At 44.9% G+C, this 23,233-nt stretch overlaps 1 protein-coding gene across 1 annotated transcript in view; it reads left to right on the forward strand.

Moving 5' to 3' along the window:
- Nucleotides 1-23,233, forward strand: part of LOC124594818 (cyclin-dependent kinase-like 5) — a 353,935-nt gene that overhangs the window by 206,962 nt on the left and 123,740 nt on the right. Inside the window, exons 3-5 of the mRNA XM_047133262.1 lie at nt 4,943-5,137; nt 8,473-8,651; nt 19,340-19,452. Of these exons, the coding sequence (XP_046989218.1) occupies nt 4,943-5,137; nt 8,473-8,651; nt 19,340-19,452 (487 nt within the window). The remainder of the gene's footprint in view (nt 1-4,942; nt 5,138-8,472; nt 8,652-19,339; nt 19,453-23,233) is intronic.

The raw sequence follows: 23,233 nt of genomic DNA on the forward strand, positions 1-23,233 counted from the left end.
GCGAGCTACCACTACTCATCTGGTAAAAAAAAGCACTCAGTCTTCAGGCCACAAGTGGCCCATTGGGACCATCCGACCGCCGTGTCATCCTCAGTTCAGAATGCGGATAGGAGGGGCGTGTGGTCAGCACACCGCTCTCCCGGTCGTCATGATGGTTTTCTTTGTCCGGAGCCGCTACTATTCGGTCGAGTAGCTCCTCAATTGGCATCACGAGGCTGAGTGCACCCCGAAAAATGGCAACAGCGCATGGCGGCCTGGATGGTCGCCCATCCAAGTGCCAGCCCGACAGCGCTTAACTTCGGTGAACTCATGGGAACCGGTATATCCACTGCGGCAAGGCCGTTGCCTACTCATTTGGTAACGTCTCCTCATAATATGATGATGCAGGGCTACCTACTGCTTCCAGTGCAACGCTGTGTCACACAGGTATGCCCAGCTTCCCTGTCATCGGCGCGGTGTTTCTGTTATTCATTAATGACAAACTAGGTAATTCGCGGATTTAACTCACCGACAACAATCATTAGTTTCGTACTCCAAAACGAGGGTTTGGAAAACTTGAGAGACGAGGTGAGAGTGAAATGAAAGAGTTGTGAAAAACAGCACAGAATTTGCAACCCACAAATAAACATACTGAAGATTTACAGTGGGGAATACAACGTGACACGCTGTCAATCTATGAAACGCATAAAAACAGGCCAACTTGTACAATCCTATCTTTCGAATTAATGCTGTTTCTGAAATGAAACGAGACCCACTAAAGATGACCGATAGGTGTCGAAAAGAGTTTGGGTAAAGAAATGCATTGTGTTTTCAGAACGCAGAGTTCTAGAAACCCAAATTTGTTTCGGAAATACGAAAAAACTGCAGAAGGAGCTTCCTGCCCCAGGAAAACGATCCCCCTTTGTACTGAATGTAGTTAGCATCAGTGCCAGTGCCGATAACTACAGCGTCTATGAGAATTCGAGGAAAGGTGCTTAGTTTTACAATTATTTTTACAATTACCGCGTTTTCAATGCGGTTTGATAAGTGAACTGTAAAAACTATCTTACCTCTTTCATATTACTGCTTCCGTTGTGAAAATAAAATGAAATACCACACTGTAGTTTTTAGTGATTGAATTCTCTCCAGCAGATATACCCACAGAGTACTGATCTGATGAGCGTTTCGTAATCTGACTTGGGAAGACTTGAGTACTATGTGCAGCAGAATTATATTTCCGAGCGAAGTATAGCGTTGGATGCCTAACCATTTTTCCTGTTAGTAAGCGTGGGAGAGCCGACAGCATAGTTTTTAACGGTCTTACTGGCTTAAGAATAAAAGGTAATAATCAGAACAAAATAACTAAAGGAGATATCATTCCGTTTTAACGAATCAGAGCCTTTCAGTTAGTTTTTACGTATCAGAGTCACAGAGGTTGTTGTCAAGGCCAGATTCATTTAGATCTTTGTGTGTTGTGTGTGTGTGTTGTGTCTGTGTGTGTGTATTGCCGAAGGTCTAATAGTCTGGTTCCTTTTCACAGCGTAAGAAACAAGCTTCGTGTTTTGCCGGCGTAACGTGTCTTCAAACGGCAGAAGCGAATAAACTTGTATCACTTGTTCTAATGACCACTGCTGGTGGACTTAATGCTTTTTCCTAAGAGGTGCAATAACCAATAGTCGCCTATTCCGTTAGTGCCGCTACACACCATCCAACCCAGTGTGAGATCATCTACGATTCCAGTACATTTGTTGTTTATGCCAATACCTCCGTAGCCGAGGCAAAATTGAAGTAGGAGTCCTAGTTAGTGCCAAGTAAAGGAAGTTCTTGTCGAGGTAAGCGTAAAGCAGGGTTGCAGCTGATTTCCACTGTCAAGAAGAACCAGTGAAGAAAATAAGAAAATAAAAGCAAGTTCAGAATGTGAAAGGAGCCCAAGTTAAACAGATACTATTTGTATGGAATGGCGTAGCCAAAGGTGAATATGGATTAAGGGTAACCAGTGCCAGCTTGAAGGTGAAGAAGAGCGACACGCACAACATCGAAATTATGAAAGAAACGAAACAAATACTGTCGTATCTTGGAAGCAAGCACAAACAGAATAGTGGAAGCAAGAAAGATATCAAGCGTATGCAGCTATTATGCGAACAAAGCTTTTGTCAGCGGCAGAACGGTACAAGTACCGAATGTTGACGAGAATGGAGTTTCTGAAAGCGCCCATCTAGAGTACAGCATTCAATGGAGATTGGCCTTGACAGATTTCCATAAGCAACTGGAAATATTTGAAATCTGAAGCTGTAAAAGTATATTGAAAGTCAGGTGGATAGGTAAAGCTAGATGAAGTACTAGAAATAACAGACAAGAAAAGAATTCTATGAAGACCTCCTGCTTGGATGTAGAAACATTATTTGGAACATTATTTGGTCAGCTGCTGTCGCACTGAGAAGTGAACTTGGTGCAACAGGAGTAGGCAAAGACTAGAATTCGCGGGGCGAGAGATTTTATGTAGTAATAATCTTGAAATGAAAAGATTAACACAAGATTGGAAAAGATGCTGGACAGCATCAACTGAGTTGAAAGATTTACGTCCAAGAACAGGGAAAGCTGGTACACAACGAAACCAAGCTGTGGTAGCCACGTAAGGGCTCATTAAGTAGCCGTTAAAGATAGTTCCACTCTAAATGCTTCGATCCTTTAATGTTCTTATTTTTCATTTGTATTTCTATACGGTCGAAACAAAGTGGAAATAGGCCCCTACCTACTGAATGTAGTAGAAGTGAAGAGACCCTTCGCGAATCAGGCATCTAAAGGATGGAGGAGTTCAGTTTCAACTCATGTGCACATTTCGCTGTAGAATGTAATTTATTTTCAATAAAAAGAAGTAGAATGTGTCGCTTAAAAGGTTGCAGCACAACTTCTGTCCACGATGAAAAAACCAAAGGAAGGCGCTAACGCGTGCTTGTGCGATGGCCGGTCGAATCCTGGCGGTGGAAGAAATTTTGATCGCTGGTACTTGGCTGCCGAGGCTGGGAGAGGTGGCGACGTACAGTTTCTGATTATCAGTCTTTACGGCAATGTCCAGGGTTAGTTTCCAAATCTCTCCGCAGCCTCTCATGGAGTCAGAGCTTACGGCATTTTTGTTGGTGATCTACCCGTGGAATGGCGGCCCCCTTTTATTCAGAAGGTTGGGGTTATGTGCCGACACCGGGTTTCAACTTCTCCCTTCTTTCATCACCGCACAAACTATACACGACACTACACTATACGTACAATCACCACAGGCATCTACATTCAACAGATGCACGTAAGACACAACTATTTCAGATACAGCGAAGGAAAGGCTTAATTATAATTGATAAAACATTCCTGGCTCTTATGGCGTGGTCGGATGTATTGTCCATTAAAAACCAACGGTTCGTTCCCACCTGCGGAGGACATTTTGAAGGGGAATCGTAATTCCTTTGAATGTGCGATTCAGGCCCTGACTTGCTACTGACTGCAGCAAAATTCTCTTTACGTGTGCCGCTGCGCAGTGGCGTGAAGTCACGTGCTCTGACTACCCGGGCGCAATTGGCCGTTGTCGTCCGCTGTTGCTATCACCCACACCATGGTGGAAAACTCGTACACAACTTCTTCAGCACTGGGTTCAAATGGCTCTGAGCACTGTGGGACTAACATCTGAGGTCATCAGTCCCCTAGAACTTAGAACTACTTAAACCTAACTAACCTAAGGACATCACACACATCCATGCCCGAGGCAGGATTCGAACCTGCGACCGTAGCGGTCGCGCGGTTCCAGACTGTAGCGCCTAGAGCCGCTCGGCCACTGCGGCCGGCTTTCAGCACTGGGGTTCAGATGTTATTCAATTTCAAGCCCGCCTCCTTCTTACTGGATTTCCTGAGATGTTTAACAGTCTCTGCGGCCGCATGGTATCCGCTTGTGGCCGCCAGTTCTGGTTATTCGCCCGCTGAGGTAAAATGAGCATTGAGATCGTCGCGCAAAAATCACAGCTATGCTGCTGTGTTATGACCGCATAGGAAAAATCTTGAGAAAGCGGTAATCTAAAACCCCACCCGGAAAATTCAGAACCACCTAAAATTGGGCAAGGGTGCTCGCAAACCTCTGGAGACGCAGGAATCTATAGGATACAGTGTAGTTCTGTGGACGTGTATGTGGGCGCTACAAAAAGAACGGTCAAAATACGAGAGGAAGAGCACAAGGGCCACTGCAGAAGCGGAGAGATTGAGAGAGATTGACACATCAGCTGTTGCGGAACATGCTTTGCAGCCAGGAGACCACCACATTCATTTTGAAAGGATTCAAATACTGGCAGCCACAAGTGGATAAAGTGAAACGCTGTACAGAGAGGCCACAGAGACTGTTAAACACTCCAGGAATTTCAATAGGAAGGAGGAGGACATGAAATTGAATTACATCTGGATCCCAGTGCTGAAGATGACGTGTACTAGTCTCTCACCATAGAGTGATAGCAACAGCGGACGACAGCCACCGACAACGGCCAATTGCGCCTGAGAAATAAAGGCCACTGCGCGGGAGCACGCGTAAACGGAATTTCGGCGCAGTCAGTACCGAGTCAGGATGTGAACTGGACACACTACGATTCCCCTTGATAATGTCCTGCGCAGACGAGGACAAAACTTTGAGTTTTAATGGAAAGTCCATCCGCCCACGGCGTAAGAGGCCGGAATATTTTATTAAAGGTGAAATTTCCGGCCCTGGAGGTTTACATTTTACAAAGGTGTGACTGTACGCGAAGGAGACAAAAATCTTTGCAGTTGGGCAACTTAATCTACCCCACGGTGTATTCTAGCCATCCGTGTCATACAACTTTATTGTGTCCTTTGTGCCATGGCAGCCTCCCCACCGCCCCACCACCCCCATCCGACCTCTCCATGAACAGTATTTCAAATTCATCACACAAGGGTGCGGTGCGGTGTGCGTTTGCAGAAGCTGCGGCACGAGAACCTGGTGAACCTGATCGAGGTGTTCCGGCGGAAGCGGCGCTTCTACCTGGTGTTCGAGTTCGTGGACCACACGGTGCTGGACGAGCTGGAGGAGAAGCCGGGCGGCCTGGGGGAGCTGGTGACGCGCTGCCACACCTTCCAAGTGCTGCGCGCCATCCACTACTGCCACTCCAACAACGTCAGTACACGCTCTGCCCTTCACTGTCCCGCGTAGACGCTCTCATCTGGCGATTGCTTACCACGCTGGTGTAAACACAGGAATTTCTGACTTCTTTCAGTCGATGCTGTTATCTACAATGAAGTACTATCTGAAAAAAAAGTAAAATACACAGAATTCACTCAGATATTGACAAGGTTTCAAAGTAGTGCTATGACTTGCAACTCACTTTAAATATTCAGAAACGTAAAATAGTGCACTTAACAAAAAGCAAAAACATAGTATCCTGTTGTGATATCAGTGAGTCGTAATTCGAATCAGTCAATTCATAAAAATACATATGTTAAACAGTTTGTGGGGATATGAAATGTAATGGTCACACGAGCTCAACTGCAAGCAAGAAGGTGATAGACTTGTTAGGATACTGGGGAAGTGAAGTCGGTCTACACAGGAGATCGCTTACAAGACTTTCGCACGACCCGCCTTACACTATTGCTTAAACGATGTTAAAACAGTCAGTCCTCAGATTCTTGCTCTTAGAAGCAAATCTACATTCTCGCTATATTCCGTGGTCCAAACGATCGGTCTTCACACTCATAGAATTTCAAAACGGATAACAAATTCGCCTTACACTATTGCTAGGATTTATTATCCACCAGTGTTACAATTTCGTCAATAGTGCATTATCGAGTAGTATGCTACAAAAACAAAAGTACAAATCATTTCTCTGTTTCTAATGTATAGTGCTGAAACAGTAACGAATTACTCATAAACAAGCGGAAAGATCAGTAACTGTGTGAGTAGCTGATTGCCGAACAATCACTGGAAGCAGCGACATCATTAAATATCTGACATTATGCTTAAAAATAATCGTAGGAAAGACAGGTGTCAGACTGAGATTCCCTGGAAGAACACTCATAATGACAAGGAAGAGGGGAGTGAGGGGAGGGGGAGGATGAAGAACACTCCGCACGCCATGATCGCAGTATAGAGACTTTTATTGTTTAAAGAAGACCAGTTTCAACAGTCATCATCTGAACTAAGGAGAGAGAAATTAAGGTACCGAGGGGGGGGGGGGGGGGGAGACTACAATTAATTACACCTGTTATATGAAATACGAAATTTCACGTACCTATCCTTATGGAACTTGTTATAAAAGTGCAATGTTACATTACGTGAAGTCGAACCATGGAAGGCACTCCACACACACACGTATCACACATGAATATTGGAGTCGGATATGATTCTCCCAAACTCACCGAACAGCACTACGCTACAGACGGAGTGTTAACTTTGAGGCGGCAGAAAAGTTACCTATCTCACGCTAAATTATCAAATGCTGAGGTTACAACCAATTAATAGCGGAATGCCAACTGACCGCACGTTTAAAATTACAATGGGTTTGCATTCGACATAAAATCTATAGTCATACAGACTATTTGCATATTTTACATGAGGAGATTACAGTAATAATCCAAAAAAATATATAAATAACCTGTATCTTTAATGAACCAAGCAACATGACGTAAAGAGAACACCGTAATGGTACGAGCGCGAATACCAAGCCAGCCAGACCTGGCTTGACTTGTTGTGCTTTCGCTGTAGAATTCACGACATCCATTTACTGATGTCTCCAGTATGCCAGTATCGACTAGGTTGCAAGGCTATACATGAGCTGCATATGGGCCCTGAAGGTGGCATACTGAATTGCCGAAACTGGTTGTGAAAATAAAATAAAATGACTTCTCAAATCGCACGGCTGTTCGGCGATTTTACTTGTTAAATAAAGACCTGGAACGGTCCCGCAAAGTATCACTCATGCAAAGGGTTCGGCTACGCAAAAACCACCTTTATTTCTGATGCATCACTATTCATTGCTCGTAACGTCAGCAGGCGATCATTTAGCGTGTACTACTTACGCTGTCCAACGGCGACCTCTATGTCAACACTCCGCCCGTAGCGTAGCTACGAACTAGGGAGTCATGTCCGACCGCGATAGGCATGGATAGCGAGGATATTATCAGCAGTGTGCATTTTATCAACTACGTATTTTATCAAGATATATATGTGTGTGTGGAGTGCCTTTTGTGATTTTAGTTCGTCTAATGTAATAAGGAACTTTTATAACAAGTTCCATATGGGACGCGAAATTTTGCATTTTATATGATGTTGTTGTTGTTGTTGTGGTCTTCAGTCCAGAGACTGGCGTGATGCAGCTCTCCACTCTACTCTATCCTGTGTAAGCTTCTTCATCTCCATGGACCTACTGCAACCTACATACTTCTGAATCTGTTTAGTGTATTAATCTCTTGGTCTCCCTCTACGATTTTTACCCTCCACGCTGCCCTCCAATACTAAATTGGTGATCCCTTGATGCCTCAGAACATGTCCTACCAACCGATCCCTTCTTCTAGGTGTAATTAATTGTAGACCCTCCGCCCCTCATTACTTTCATGTTCTCCCCTTAGATCAGATTATGACTGTTGAAACCGGTTGTCTTGGAACCGATTGATATCTGGGTATTGCTTGTCAGTATGGGACCCTTACCAGATAAGATTCGCGGGGGAAATGGAGAAGACAAAAGAAGTGCAACGCATACGCTCATACAAATCAAGTGGCAGACCCCACAAGGTGAGCGTTGTGCTTCACAGTGCGGTTTACTGTTAAAATCCCTAAAACGTACGTTGCTAACACAATGAACCAACATACTGCTTCGTCCTGGGTGTACCTCGGGAAAAGAACATGAAGGCAAAATTAAAGAGGATATAGCCCAGCCGGCCGTAGTGGCCAAGCGGTTCTAGGCGCTACAGTCTGGAACCGCGCGACCGCTACGGTCGCAGGTTCGAATCCTGCCTCGGGCATGGATGTGTGTGATGTCCTTAGGTTAGTTAGATTTAAGTAGTTCTAAGTTCTAGGGGACTGATGACCTCAGAAGTTAAGTCCCATAGTGCTCAGAGCCATTTGAACCATTTGATATAGCCCACACAGAGGCTTACCAACAGTAGTTGGTTGAAAGTGACAGTGGTACACAAAATATCCTCCGCCACACACTCTAAAAGTGGCCTGTGGAGTATAGATGTGGATGTAGTTGCAGATGTATATAATGACCTGTGCTGGAAATTTTCATAACAATCTATGAATTTGTTGCGATCTATAATATTCGGTACTCAGTTCTTAGCGTAGAGGTCAGATTTAGTGCTGTTGATAGGTTACAAATAAAAACAAGTAGTGAAAACGAAGATAAGTTAAAAAGAAACGGATGTTCTTTGCAATGCAATAGTCAGCTTCAGTGTTATCACATTGATATTATTTTCTTCTATTGATAAACGGTAATGTGAATTGTGACTTGCCCGCAGATCGTGCACCGCGACGTGAAGCCGGAGAACGTGCTGGTGTCGCGGCTCGGCGTGGTCAAGCTGTGCGACTTTGGGTTCGCGCGGCTGCTCGCTGCACCGGGAGAGCCGTACACGGACTACGTGGCCACGCGCTGGTACCGCGCCCCGGAGCTGCTCGTCGGAGACGTCAAGTACGGCAGGTATGCGCTGAAGAAATGTTACTGAGAGCTGGTGACCGGATGCGTTTCTGGAAGTCTGCACCCCCATATGCCTGGCTCTCGTCTAGATCTCATGTTCAGGTGTGTGAACGTTTTCTAAATGTTTGCGTAGCGGCTATCTCAGGCGGCAGATGGATACCTGCCCGCTGTTTATCCATTTTTATGTCGGGAACCGCCTAAAGCCCACTACCAGGCTGGCCGGCTCACCAGCCCTTGTAGATAAACTCCGATGCGGATTCAATCCGGGGCAGGCTCGCCTCCCCTAATCCCTGAAGCGGCGCGCTAACGCCCTCGGCTATCCGGACGGGTCTATGGCGGGAGATTCTCATCTCCTAAACGAATGGCTCTAACTTAATGGACCTGTTGCTCAGGTTATAGGACGTCTGCGGTAAAACTTCGCAAGACGAGATCATTCACAGCATCCTTCATACGTAATAGCCAAGACTGACACAGATGAGAACAGACGATAATATGCTGCCGGAAATGAAATTAATACACCCTTTTAGAGGTTTCCAATTCATTCAAGATTTATCGTTGAACAGTGAACATGGAGTACATGAAATAATTACATTTACTGATCAATAGCACAAGCGGCTCTGAGGTACCAGGTATCGATCCTTGCTGGAACATTTTTGTGGGTACATGCAAGTCGCCATTCGTCTTCCAAGAGGTTAAGGGTGCTCCACATCCCCATGTCTATCCCTTTGTCTGTGACATACACAGAGAGGTGTCCACATAGCAAGTCCAGCCAGAGCGCACGCAACACGGACTGTGTTAAGCTTCGTCCTTATGGTACCCATGTAGCTCCCAGGTGGACATCCCTCCGCCAAAAGTGAATATAAGGAAACTCACGGCTCCACTCAGAAAGAGTATATCAACAGCTACACTGAAGTGCCAAAGAAACTGGTCTAGACATGCGTAATCAAACACACAGATGTGTAAGCAGGTAGAATACGGCCCTGCAGTCGGCAGCGCCTCTATAAGGAAACAAGTGTATGGCGCAGTTGTTAGATCGGTTGTTACTGCTACAATGGCGCGTTATCAAGATTTAAGCGAGTTTGAACGTGGTGTTCTAATCGGCGCATGGGACACAGCATCTCCAAGGTAGCGATGAAGTGGGTATTTTCCCATACGACGATTTCACGAGTGTACCGTGAATATCAGGAATCCGTTAAAACATCAAATCCCCGACATTCCTGCGGTCGAAAAAGATCCTGCAAGAACGGTACCAACGACGACTAAAGGGATTCGTTCAACGTCTACAGAAGTGCAACCCTTCCGCAAATTGCTGCAGATTTCAGTGCTGGGCCATTGACAAGTGTCACTGTGCGAACCATTCAACGAAACATCATCGATATGGGCTTCCGTAGCCGAAGGCCCACTCGTGTACCCTTGATGACTGCGCGGCACACAGCTTTACGCCTCGCCTGAGCCCGTCACAACAACACTGGACTGCTGATGACTGGAAAAATGTTGCCCGGTAGGACGAGTATCGTTTCAAATTGTATCGAGCGGTTGGACGTGTACGGGCATGGAGACAACCTCTTGAATCCATGGTCCCTGCATGTCAACAGGGGACTGTTCACGCTGGTGGAGGCTCTCTAATGGTGTGGGGCGTATGCAGGTGGAGTGATGTAGGACTCCTGTTACGTGTAGATACGACTCTGACAGGAGACACGAAGGTAAGCAACCTGTGTGATCACCTGCATCGGTACATGTCCATTGTGAATTCCGACGGACGTGGGCAATTCCAACAGGACAACGCGACAGCCCACTCGTCCAGAATTGCTGCAGAGTGGCTCCATGTACTTTTCTGTGTTTAAACACTTCAGCTGGCCACCAAAATCCCCAGACATAAACATTATTGAGCGTATCTGGGATACCTTGTAACGTGCTGTTCAGAAGAGCTCGCACTCTTAGGGATTTATGGACAGCGCTGCAGCATTCATGATGTCAATTCCCTCCAGCACTACTTTAGACATTAGTCGAGTCCATGCCACGTCGTGTTGCGGCGATTCTGCGTGCCTGCGGGGGCCATACACGATGTTAGTCTGGTGTACCAATATCTTTGGCTCTTCAGTGTGGTTACACAGTATTAAAACCGTGCCTCAAAACAGGATCAGGACGCCACCCTATCGTTGCCGCCCAGAAGAGTCCAACTGGACATGCTTACTGTATTAGTTATCCTTCATTGGTTTCAGGACTAGATCAACGCTCAAAGGTTGATCAGTGGAAGTGAACATTTTTCAATACAGCCACGCATCCCCTTCACACTCAAGTTACGTTATATATACTTCCGTGTAGTAAATCGCTGTAAATCCTTGTTAATGAGTGCTGCCAAAATTTCTGCCATTGTTTGGATACACCTGTTTGGCTCCAGGGACGATTCTGTATACTTGCTGCATGCAAGTAAGCCACCTCAATAAAAGCAATCATACACTTTTTGGCGGCGCGGGCGCTCGTCCTGTGACATTTACGTTTGACGCCAATACTATTTGTTAAAAATTTACGAGATGACCTACAAGTATTTGAAACAATTCGTAATCCTCTGCAGAGGGAGTGCAGTACTCTATCTAAATGCGAGGACGAGACTTCGAACACCTCCTTTGTTAATGTAGGTCATGGTTGAAATTTGAGCCCAACTAAATGAGGCCTTAATCTAAAAGTTTACTTCGCAAACATGCATATAGTTCTAAACGGCTTACACGGGCACAGTCTCGGTTGCAGTTGCCTATGTAAGAACTTTAATGAGTAGCAAAAATTTGACTTTCAATGTTTCATACAAATTATTGAGGGAATTTAAAAATCTGAAATGTTGTCATAATCTATTCATTAAGAACTACAATTTTATGTTTAAAAGTTAAACACCAAATGTCAAATACTTGTACTAAAGTCAGAAACTCTGTATGTGTTGAGGCAGGGTAACCCAAGGCGTGTAAATTACTCACGTTATGTTCATCGAGTGTTTGAGAATGAAACCACTTATCGACTTCTAACAAACTTTACACACAATTTCAAAGCTTTACGAAACTTTTTCTCGCTAACGCCTCAACAGAACGATAAAGGGAGCAAAGTTATTGGCTTACTGTATTTTCTTCCTTCGTGTATAAAAATTGCAGCATCAGCCATGCTACTCGCTGCGCTGCCATGCACTTCACTGCTAATGCTACTCGCAGCACATCCTGCAGACAATATCCACATATACCACTGAATGTACCTGCAAAATCATAACATTGTACGACACTTATTTCGGGAGATACACGTTTTGTATATGGGACTTCATCTCTTTAAAAAATCGGAGTGGGGGACTTATTGTACTAGGCCTCGGGTCCATATTATATACTAGTCAGATTTCATTCATAGTAACCTGATACAATAGCTCCATACTTAGCAATCATATACAACCGCTAACTCGTAGAACGATCCATGCCTAAGGACTGAAAGGTTGGACAATTCACACCAGTACCCAAGAAAGGAAGTAAGAGTAATCCGCCGAATTACAGACTCGTATCACTAACGTCGATTTGCAGTAGTATTATGGAACTTATACCGAGCTCCAACAATATGAATCAACTCGAAGAAAATGATTTATTCACAGATAGCCAACACGCATCCAGAAAATATCGTTCATGTGAAACACAAGTAGCTCTTTACTGTCACGAAGTAATGAGTGCTGTCGACAAGGAACGTCAAATTGGTTCCATATTTTTCGATTTCCAGAAGGCTTGTGACACCGTTCTCACAAGCGACCTCTAATTAAACTGCCTGCCTATAGAGTATCATCCCAGTTGGGTCGAGTGGATTCGTGTCAGAAGGGTCACAGTTCGTAATGACTGACGGAAAGACCGAATAAAACAGAAGTAATATCTGGCGTTCTCCAAGAAAGTGTTATAGGCCCTCTGTTGTTCTTGATCTACATAAACGATTTGGGAGACAATCAGAGCAATCGTCTTAATCGTTTGCAGACAATGCTGTAATTTACTGCCTTGCAAAGTCATGATATAAAACGAATTGCAAAATGATCTAGGCAAGATATGTGCATGGTGCAAAAAATGGTAATTGACTCTAAATAAAGGAAAGTGCAAAGTTATTCACATGAACACTAAAAGGAAATCACTAAATTTCAGTTACACGATAAATCGTACAAATCTAAAGGCAAGTGCAAACTTAACTAAATACACGAGTTGGACAAAGACTAGTGGCAACACTGCCGTAACGTGAAGAATATGCGTCTCATGTCGTTCCCATTGTCTGTAGCTGAGAGTAGAAAGTCAGCTGCAACGGCTGTGTTTGAGTCAGCTGCAGTGTGTGCTGTCTGAAACTGCGGAAGGCCATTTCGAGCGCCCTAACAGTACGTTTAGGAAACACGAACTACGTGCGTGAATGAAGACTGGATTGGCACGTGGTCGGAGCACACTGCAGCGTTTCCTTTTGGCACTGCATACCATAATCCTCCTCTACAGTGCACGTGCCGCACGGCGATCCCCTGCGTGCATGGGCGTGGGATAAGGGCCCGGGTCCGATTCCAGGCTGGGTCGGAGATTTTCTCCGCTCAGGAACTGGGTGATGTGTTGTCCTGATCATCATCATTTCATCCCCATCGTCGCGCAAGTCGCCGAAGTGGCGTCAAATCGAAAGATTTTCACCCGGCGAACGGTCTACCCGACGGGAGGCCCTAGTCACATGACATTTATTTTATTCGGGGTAGGAGATACTGGGACGTTGACCGTATTTTCCGGATATGACTCAGTGAGATTACGACCTGTTCGCCAAAATTAAAGGAGCTCTTCGTGGCTCGCGCTGCAACATAACAGAAGGCATCATATGTGCCACAGGTCGGTCCTTCCAAGATTTCGACAGAGGTGGATGCGCTGATAGTGAACGACGCTTTCCATCTTTGTGCGGGTAGGTGATCGAGATGAGGGACGATTATACTGGGGACATGAAATACGGTGAACGTCTGTCAGTAACGTCTGGTATGAATTCTGACGATGTTGCCACTACTTTTTATCGATCCCGCATACTTAGGGACTAAGACAACGAACAACTTAAATTGAAACTATCACACAGATAATGTTGTGGGGATAGCAAATCAAAGACTATGACTTGTTGGCGGAACACTTAGAAAATGTAACAGATCTACTAAAGAGACTGTTTACACTACACTTGTCTGCCCTGTTCTGGAGTATTGTTGTGCGGTGTGGGATCCGCATCAGATAGGATCCGCGGAGGACATCGAAAAAGTTCAAAGAGGGGCAGTTCGTTTTGTATTATCGTGAAATAAGAGAGAGTGTCACGGCTATGATGCACCAGTTGTGGTGGCAGTCATTGAAACAAAAGCGTTTTTCGTTTAAGTAGGACCTTCTCACGAAAGTTCAGTCACCAACTTTCTCCTCAGAGTGTTAAAATATTTTGTTGGTGACCACCTACATAGGGAGCGTTTTTCTCGCCCGCTGTTCGAGAGTGGAAGTGTAGACAAGTAGATTAAAGGTGGTGAACTCTCTGCCAGGCACTTAATTGTGAACTGCAGAGCAATCATGCAGATATTGATGACGTAGGTGCAGACAATGTTTCATAGTGAAATCAATGGCGGCTCGTAGCCACACATCTACAATTACGTCGCAAACGACTCGTTTCCGGACCCGTGCTCACTCGAACGCTTTTGCTTCTGTTATTGTGTACATTCACCTGTGTCAGTTTTCGCTATTAATTCTGAGACATCATTTATACAGCCGGCCGGTGTGGCCGTGCGGTTAAAGGCGCTTCAGTCTGGAACCGCGTGACCGCTACGGTCGCAGGTTCGAATCCTGCCTCGGGCATGGATGTGTGTGATGTTCTTAGGTTAGTTAGGTTTAATTAGTTCTAAGTTCTAGGCGACTGATGACCTCAGAAGTTAAGTCGCATAGTGCTCAGAGCCATTTGAACCATTTGAATCATTTATATACCTATATAATCTAACAAAAATATACCGACAAATTTCGAGCTCAGCTTTTCTTGAGGAACAGGCTGCGACTACGCTCAGGTGACAGAAGCAATGGTGTACCGACATGCACATATACAGATGGAGGTAGTACCGCATACACAAGGTAGAAAAGGGCAGTGCATTCACGTGAAAATATTTCCAACGTGATTATGGCCGGCAGACTTTGAACGCGGAATGGTAGTTGGAGCTAGACACATGGGACATATTAGTTCGAAAATTGTTAAGCAGTTCAATATTCTGAGATGCTCAGTGTCAAGAGTGTGCCGAGAACAGCAAATTTCAGGCATTACCTCTCACCCCAGACAACGCACTGGCTGTCGGCCTTCACTTAACGATCGAGAGTGCCTACGGGATGCAGCGTTCCCGGAATGTTACACAACAATTTCAAACAAACAACATTAGAAGTTTTATTTACAGAAAGCAAACTGACAATACTTAACTTCCTTTACAGCAAATGTCGCTATCGAGAGGCGACGTGAAAACAGAACAGTTCTTGTTATACACTGAGTCCAAGGAACCACTTGATACGGATCTGACAGCGTAGCACTAACCACATTGCAGACTCGGGCCGATCTGTGCGGTCGAGGCTGGCAGGAGCTGCGCCTAGCGCGGCGCTGTCCGATTCCGCGCACCATTGGCAACCGTTTCTTCACTGCCTTCTCTGGTCTTTCGTTTCGGATCTTCGTTCCGGCGTTTGTAGTTACGCCAGAACACCGTCCCAGTCAGATGCGTCAGCGTTACAACTCGCGTTCGCTTCCCAGGGTGTCATCTAGATGCAGGAGATTTCCCTCATTATTTCGATGCTCTATTAACACCTTTGGATGGGGAACATGGTCACCTGCTTCAATCAGTTCCTCAAGTTCCTCTCGTTGAGCTTTGCCGCTGTTTTTTTGTTACAACTTGTATAGGGTGCTTCAGGCCTATTGTATGATCTTTTTTTCTGGTAAAATGCGCTTCAGGAAAACAGCCAGGACGAACAGAAAAGTGAACCGTACACTGCCTGGAAGCTGCTGAAAATGGAAAAAGCTGTGATTCAAATGGGAACATAGGAAAAACTAATACTTTTGAAAAGAGCACTCGAAATGGAACATGTTTGGTATAAGAAGTGTTTAATATTTTGGTGAAATCATTAAAACAACCCTTCCTTGAGCTAACGATCTGAACAACGCTCACGGAGAGAAAAATTAAGTTTACAGGATAATGAATGTTCATTTTAATGTTGCATTGAGGGGAAATGTGTCCTTGTAGGGTAGCATTGGTACTCGAATGTCTTGCTGCAAAACACTTCTGACATCGGTTGTCAACCTGTTGGAAACTGTCAGCAAACGCTTCTTGTGGAAACAATCCAAGCACCGTGGTCACGCGCCGTTGGATATGCGCAAGGTGACTGTTGTTCAGCACCCTCTTTATTCTCCAAAGTTGGCGTCGGCAGGCTTCTTTTTGCTTCCACGCCTTAAATAAGCCCTGAAACACGTACGCTTCGCAGACATTACGTATGACCATTGTGATAACACAAGAAGCGTTTGCTGACTTTCCAACAGCTTTGCAACCGATGTCAGAAGTGTGTCGTATCTGATAGTGATTACTTTGTAGGCCAGTAAAGGAATTTCGTTTCTAACTTTTGTTTCCTTTTTTCTATGAGACCATTCACCTAACTTTTCGGTAGCACTTCGTTGATAAAAACAGCAGCTGAGTTGTGTAAGACGAGGAACTTCCGCATTTTCAAGAAGCTGTTTTCTCCTAAAATACGTAAATAAAGTAACCTGGAAGGAGTTCCCACAATTTTCATTGTGATTAGTTTTAGAACTAGTCATAGTTTATCGCTAATATACTTTACAGAAATAGCATGTAGTTGCTGCTTGCGGCTGTTGGTGTACAACTTGACTCGTTCCTCATCCCTTAGGCTCACTTACATGAAGAGATTTGTAGAATACAATGTGTAAACGAAATGTATGAACGAATTAATGACTGTGTGATTAATTTCTGTTATTTAGTATAGTTGCTAGAAAACATAATCGACATAACATCAAGTGAAGAATGAAACTGGAGTACTGCACAATTTTTAATGCAATGTGGGAGAGACGACTCGATGGTATTTGGAATGTGAGCCAGGTATTAATCTCCCGGTAACGCTATTTCCGAAGGGAGGATGTCTGGTTGTTGATTCGGAGATATAGCCGGGAAACAAAAATTACAATGGATGTTTAGTTCCTGGAAGCGTACTCATATAACGTAATTGGGTAAGGCGAGTACTCGTGATAAACCGGAGATCTTTGTTCGATTCCAGGCCTGACACAAGTTTTTATTCATCAGAACGAATTATAGTGCTTCATCAAGAAATTCTGTACTGCAGCCAAATCACAGCATACTGTATATCTGTTTGAAGGAAAAAAAAATATTGTTGTTTTTGTTTCGGAGATGAACGTGCTTATAAGCATGCATTGTGGATAAGTCCCATGTAGAGTTGCGAGGTGTCCCATGTTGTAAGGGATTTCCCGGATTTAAGACACACAAAAATTATCCGTTATAAACATTGTAAAGGACGCCTAAATCCCATACATTGCAGCAGGCTCATGTAATAAGGCCGCTGGCGTGGTATAATACCGTGTCAGCAATGCAAGGTGCAGGCAGCCAACCCAGCAAAATTCAGTAGCTAGCTGGCCTCCGATCTAGTGTATCAAGCAGCGCAGATGCATCATTAAAAGAACTTGTTACATTTAAAGCTGCCTTACTCTGAAGTCTTGTGGGCTCCTACCAAGTCTGCGGAATGACACATGGTGTAAAAGGGAGTCCATTGCTTGTTCTCGGACGGCAGGCACGGACGTGAAGATGTTACAGTGTGCTAGGAGCTCAATAAGGGGATCCTCCATTGTGGTGGTCAGATGTGATCGATCAGAACCTTGACAATGAGTGTACCTGCCCCCATGTTCTCATGCAGTCCAACATCTGGTCACTGTCACATCCGATTGCCCCACAGATCAAAGCAAATGGTTCAAATGGCTCTGAGCACTATGGGACTTAACATCTGCGGTCATCAGTCCCCCAGAACTTAGAACTACTTAAACCTAACTAACCTAAGGACATCACACACATCCATGCCCGAGGCAGGATTCGAACCTGCGACCGTAGTGGTCGCGCGGTTCCAAACTGAAGCGCCTAGAACCGCTCGGCCACTTCGGCCGGCCGCCCCACAGATCGCTATTGCAGGATTCGACCAGCTGATCAAATGGTGACCAACAACGAGGCCGCTTTCAAACTGTCAGATGCTGATAACGCTGTCTAGTGCGAGTACGCGGCACATCCATGACCTTCATAGAGATCACTCAACGTCTCGCGTTGTTCGTGTCCCTTTTTCTACCCCATCGGGCCTGGTAACAACACAAAACAACAACACTATTGCACTATGCTGGCCGTTCTACTCTCAGAGTGAAATGCAACTCTACTAATTGACTTTCCCGCCAATGTACGAAGTTACATTGACATTGGACCATATCTGCTGGCTACTTAATTTTTATGTTAGGCTGTTATGTTAATGTTGTATATTTAACATTTCGAATGTTTTGTATGTGTTTAAACAAGTTCTGTAGCATTTACATTCAACGTTGTCAGTATAGTAATTTACACTACACCGATTAACATAATTTTCTGGTTACTATAGTCACTTGTCATTCCCTTAGCAAAATAACAGCTGCTTGGAAGGTTCTCGGGCATAGCGTTCGATCGTATCGTTTTGTGTCGACAATACAATCCGACTCTACGTCCGTGAACCTTACAGGCAGTTATTACGTCGTGCAAGCCCCTAACAGCACAAAATAACAGCTGATTGGTATAAAAACTTGGGGTTATCATTGATGTCGTGTATTGAAGTGCTATAGATGTTGACAGCCCTAGTCCCATGTTAAAGTTCCAAAATACGAATGGGGTAAAAAAGTTATGTACCTTAACCTGCATAGAATACTGAAGGTGACTCAGTACCTGCATATGGAGCGATCCGGCATCATTCTTTTCTTGACCGTTGACGGACGTAAGAAACAGTCTCCATCACGCTCTCCCGCCCATACCCAAAACAAAGGCGCAGCATATTGGCCCAGTCAGTATGTAGGATAGGATTTTTTCTGTTTTCATCTCGTCAGGTATATAGTTACTGGGATGGATTGCAGTACGACACACTCCACATACAAATTCACTGCATTTGTCCATGTGTATGGGTAAATACAAGACTTGAATGACCAGTCTCTTCACACTTTATTTCTGTTCAGACCGAGGACCACCAATCAGAACAAAAGGTTGAAATTTCTCATTTAACCTAGACTGTACCGTGTTTCCGCATTTGAAGGACAGGGGTGGTCCGTAGAGCTCTTCTATTAATCCTTTGTCTCCTCTTCCATTATGGCTATTTGTCCCTTTATGGCATTTCTGAGTAATGAAGTTGAGCCCTTTACATTCAATTCCTTCATGCTAATATATCGCGCTAATCTATAGACAAAGAAGAAAGGCAATATGAACAAAAATCAGAGCTTAGGCTTCTGTACATAACCAGAGTACGATTTACTTTCGACAGAAAAATCGAACTGAGCATTACTTTTCCGTTGCACGCTTATGAGCACATCAGTATGAATTTTATAAACTGTTTCCCCGAGAGCTCTAAACATCGCATTTCTTATATGGCACTGTTTTTGATTTGCAGGGAAGTTGACATCTGGGCAGTGGGCTGCCTGTTTGCCGAGATGATGACGGGCGATCCGCTGTTCCCTGGAGATTCTGACATCGACCAGCTGTTCCAGATCGTGAAAATGCTTGGTATGTATCACTGCACTCTTACAGCTGCAGATTGTTACATCTAGTCTGAATGGAAGCAGCTCGTTGAAACAAACGCTGTGTCAGAATATTGCGAAAAGGGCCGCGAGGCTGTGGAATTTTGCAGTGTTTGTACGATGTTTCTTGTAACATTAAAAACAAACTTTGATATGATACAGATCCGCACCTACAGGTAATGAATAGAAACAGAATTCCATCGGTTTTCTATTGCTTTTCGTGATTTATTTATAGTTGTAATTTTACAGTTAATGAAGTCCATATAGAAATGCAGGCTGTCCCACATAAAACCGATACGCCTCACGCCCGAGGTTAAGGTAACAATGAACTAATTAAAAAAGAATAGATAATAGTAACGTTAAAGCTTGTGGTTACCTGTTTATTAGAGATACTGGAATTGGTGGCTATGGGCATCCAGGTATCGCTTACTTCGTGTGATGACGTTACCAGTAACACACTGTAATTCTCCAGGCGTGATGTTGTTAAAATCTCTAGCAATTTTCCATTTGAGATCGTCTCTTGTATGGGGATTGTCAGCATGCACTTTGCTTTCCAGTGTGTCACACAAATAAAAAACACGGGATGTTAAATCCGGGGACCTTGGGGACCAGAGGCCTCTACTGACGTGTCTGTCTTCAGGGAACACGTTGGTGATATGGATCATTCTTTCGGTGGATGTGTGAGCTGTTGCTCCATCTTGTTGGAATACTGCATACAGCTTCTCTGCATCTGTTAATTGTGCATAGAGAGAGTCAAGGATCTCTAGATGTCTGGCTCTGTTTAAGGTGTAATTGAAAAACATGGGGCGAATAATGCGCATGCCGGACAATGCACACAATCTTCTCTGAGTGGAGAGATTCTTCTTGCAGAATTTTGGGTTATCCTGTGACCATTATCTGCAGTTCTTTCGTTTACATAACCTGACAAATGAAACCAAGTTTCATCTGGCATGAAGTAAAGCAAGGGATCCAAGTAACCGTTAGTAATTGATGTTAACAGCTAATTACAACAATCGTATCTTTCTTCTTGATTCTCAGATTTCAGCTCTTGTACCACACTCACACAACAGGTTTTTAGTTTCATATCTTGCAGTACATGATAACGCGTTGTACGGCATACACCAACTTGCTGCATAACCTCCTTACCGACTTGCGGGGGCTTCTCGTAATGTCCATGCGAGTTCTGACTATAGTTTCAGGGGCCCTGACTGTCGGTCGCCTATTCCTCTGCATATTGTGAACGGAGCGTACAGTCCGCCATTTCTTGTACAGATCTTGAATAGAACTGGTAGGGAGGAGTTTGCTGCAAGCATATTTCGCTTTGAGCAATTCTTCATGTTCTTTGATGGAGTCTTGGCTTTATATAACACTTAACATTATCTGTTCGCTGTACTAATGCAAACTGCCTCATTTCTGTAACAACTCAATAATACGAGCTTCTCAAAACCACTCACGCACGAATACACAGCTGTACTCAACAATCCGATAAAATGCAGCGTAACCAAATTTCGAGACAGTGTTGTCACTTCACAAGCAGTTCGACTGGCACATGAGGTGTAAGGGGTTTATATGGGACAAGCTGTATAATGCTGCTGGTGACTCGTACTTAAACTCAAACACGTCAAAAGAGTACAGACCACGAGCTGCGGACTGAGACGTGGAGGGCTGGGCACATCTATTGAGAAACTTCTCCACTTTACGCTCGCTCTGAGCTATGCGTAGAAACACAGTAATCACTTTCGTACTCTCTGGCGTATTCAGACAATTGATACAATCAATCGACAATGCATATATATATAGCCAAAGAAACTGGTACAGCTGCCTAATATCGTGCAGGGCCCCTGCGAATACGCAGAAGTGCCGCAATATGATGTGGCATGGATTCAACTAATGTCTGGAGTAGTGCTGGAAGGAACTGACACCATCAGCAGGGCTGTTAATAAATCCTTAAGAGTACGATGGGGTGGAGATTTCTTGTGAACAGGACGTTGTAAGGCATCCCAGGTATGCTCAATAATGTTCATGTCTGAAGAGTTTGGTGGCCACCGGAAGCGCTTAAACTAAGAAGTGTGTTCCTGGAGGCACTCTGTAGCAGTTCTGGATGTCTGGGGGGTCGCATTGTCCTACTGGAATTGTTTACGTCCGTGGGAATTCCCAATGGACATGAACGAATGCAGGTGATCAGACAGGATACTTACGTACGTCTCACGTGTCAGAGACGTATGCAGACGTATCAGGGATCCCATAACACGCCACCTGCACACTCCCCATACCACTAAAGAGCTTGCACCAACTTGAACAATCCCCTGCCGCCATGCGGGGTCCACGCATTCATGAGGCTTTCTCCATACCCGTACAAGTCCGTCTGCTCGATACAATTTGAAACGACCAAGCAACATGTATCCAGTCATCAACAGTCCAACGTCGGTGTTGATGGGCCCAGGCGAGGCGTAAAGCCTCGTGTCGTGCAGTCATCAAGGGTACACGAGTCGGCCCTCGGCTCCGAAAGCCCTTGTCGATGATGTTTCGTGTTTTGGCACGCTGACACTTGTTGAATGTCCAGCATTGGAATCTACAGCAATTTGCGGAAAGGTTGCACTTGTGCCACGTTAAACGATTCTCTTCCGTCGTCGTTGGTCACGTTCTTGCAGGATCTTTTTCCGGCCGCAGAGATGTCGGATTTTACAAGATTCCTGATATTCACGGTACACTCGTGTACTGGTCGTACGGGAAAATCCCCGCTTCATCGCTACCTCGTAGGTCCTGTGTTCATCGCTCGTGTGTCGACTGTAACACCACGTTCAAACTCCCTTAAATCTTGATAAAGCACCACTGTAGCAGCAGTAACCGATCTAACAACTGCCCCAGACACTTGTCTTATATAGCCGTTGCCGACTGCAGCGGATATATATACACTATGTGATCAACAGTACCCGGACACCTCCAAAAACATACGTTTTTCGTATTAGGTGCATTGAGCTGCCACCTACTGTCTGGTACTCCGTATCATCGACCTCAGTAGTTATTAGACGTCGTGAGACAGCAGAATGGGGCGCTCTGCGGAACTCACGGACTTCGAACGTCGCCAGGTGATTGGGTGTCACTTTTCGTACGTCTGTTCGCGAGATTTCCACACTCCTAAAAATCCCTAGGTCTACTGTTTCCGATGTGATAGTGAAGTGGAAACGTGAAGGGACACGTACAGCACAATAGCGTGCAGGCCGACCTCGTCTGTTGACTGACAGAGACCGCCGACAGTTGAAGAGGCTCGTAATGTGTAATAGGCAGACATCTATCCAGACCATCACACAGGAATTCCAAACTGCATCAGGATCCACTGGAAGTACTATGACAGTTAGGCGGGAAGTGAGAAAACTTGGATTTCGTGGTCGAGGGTCTGCTCATAAGCCACAAATCACGCCGGTAAATGCCAAACGACGCCTCGCTTTGTCTAAGGTGCGTAAACATTGGACGATGGAACAGTGGAAAAACCTTGTGTGGAGTAACGAATCACGGTACACAATGTGGCGTTCCGATGACAGGGTGTGGGTATGGCGAATGCACCGTAAAGGTCATCTGCCACGCGTGTAGTTGGTTGGTTGGTTTTGGGGAAGGAGACCAGACAGCGAGGTCATCGGTCTCATCGGAGTAGGGAACGATGGGGAAGGAAGTCGGCCGTGCCCTTTCAAAGGAACCATCCCGGCATTTGCCTGGAGCGATTTAGGGAAATCACGGAAAACCTAAATCAGGATGGCCGGATGCGTGAT

The sequence above is a fragment of the Schistocerca americana genome, chromosome 2 (assembly GCF_021461395.2).
Source record: "Schistocerca americana isolate TAMUIC-IGC-003095 chromosome 2, iqSchAmer2.1, whole genome shotgun sequence".
Lineage (NCBI taxonomy): Eukaryota > Metazoa > Arthropoda > Insecta > Orthoptera > Acrididae > Schistocerca > Schistocerca americana.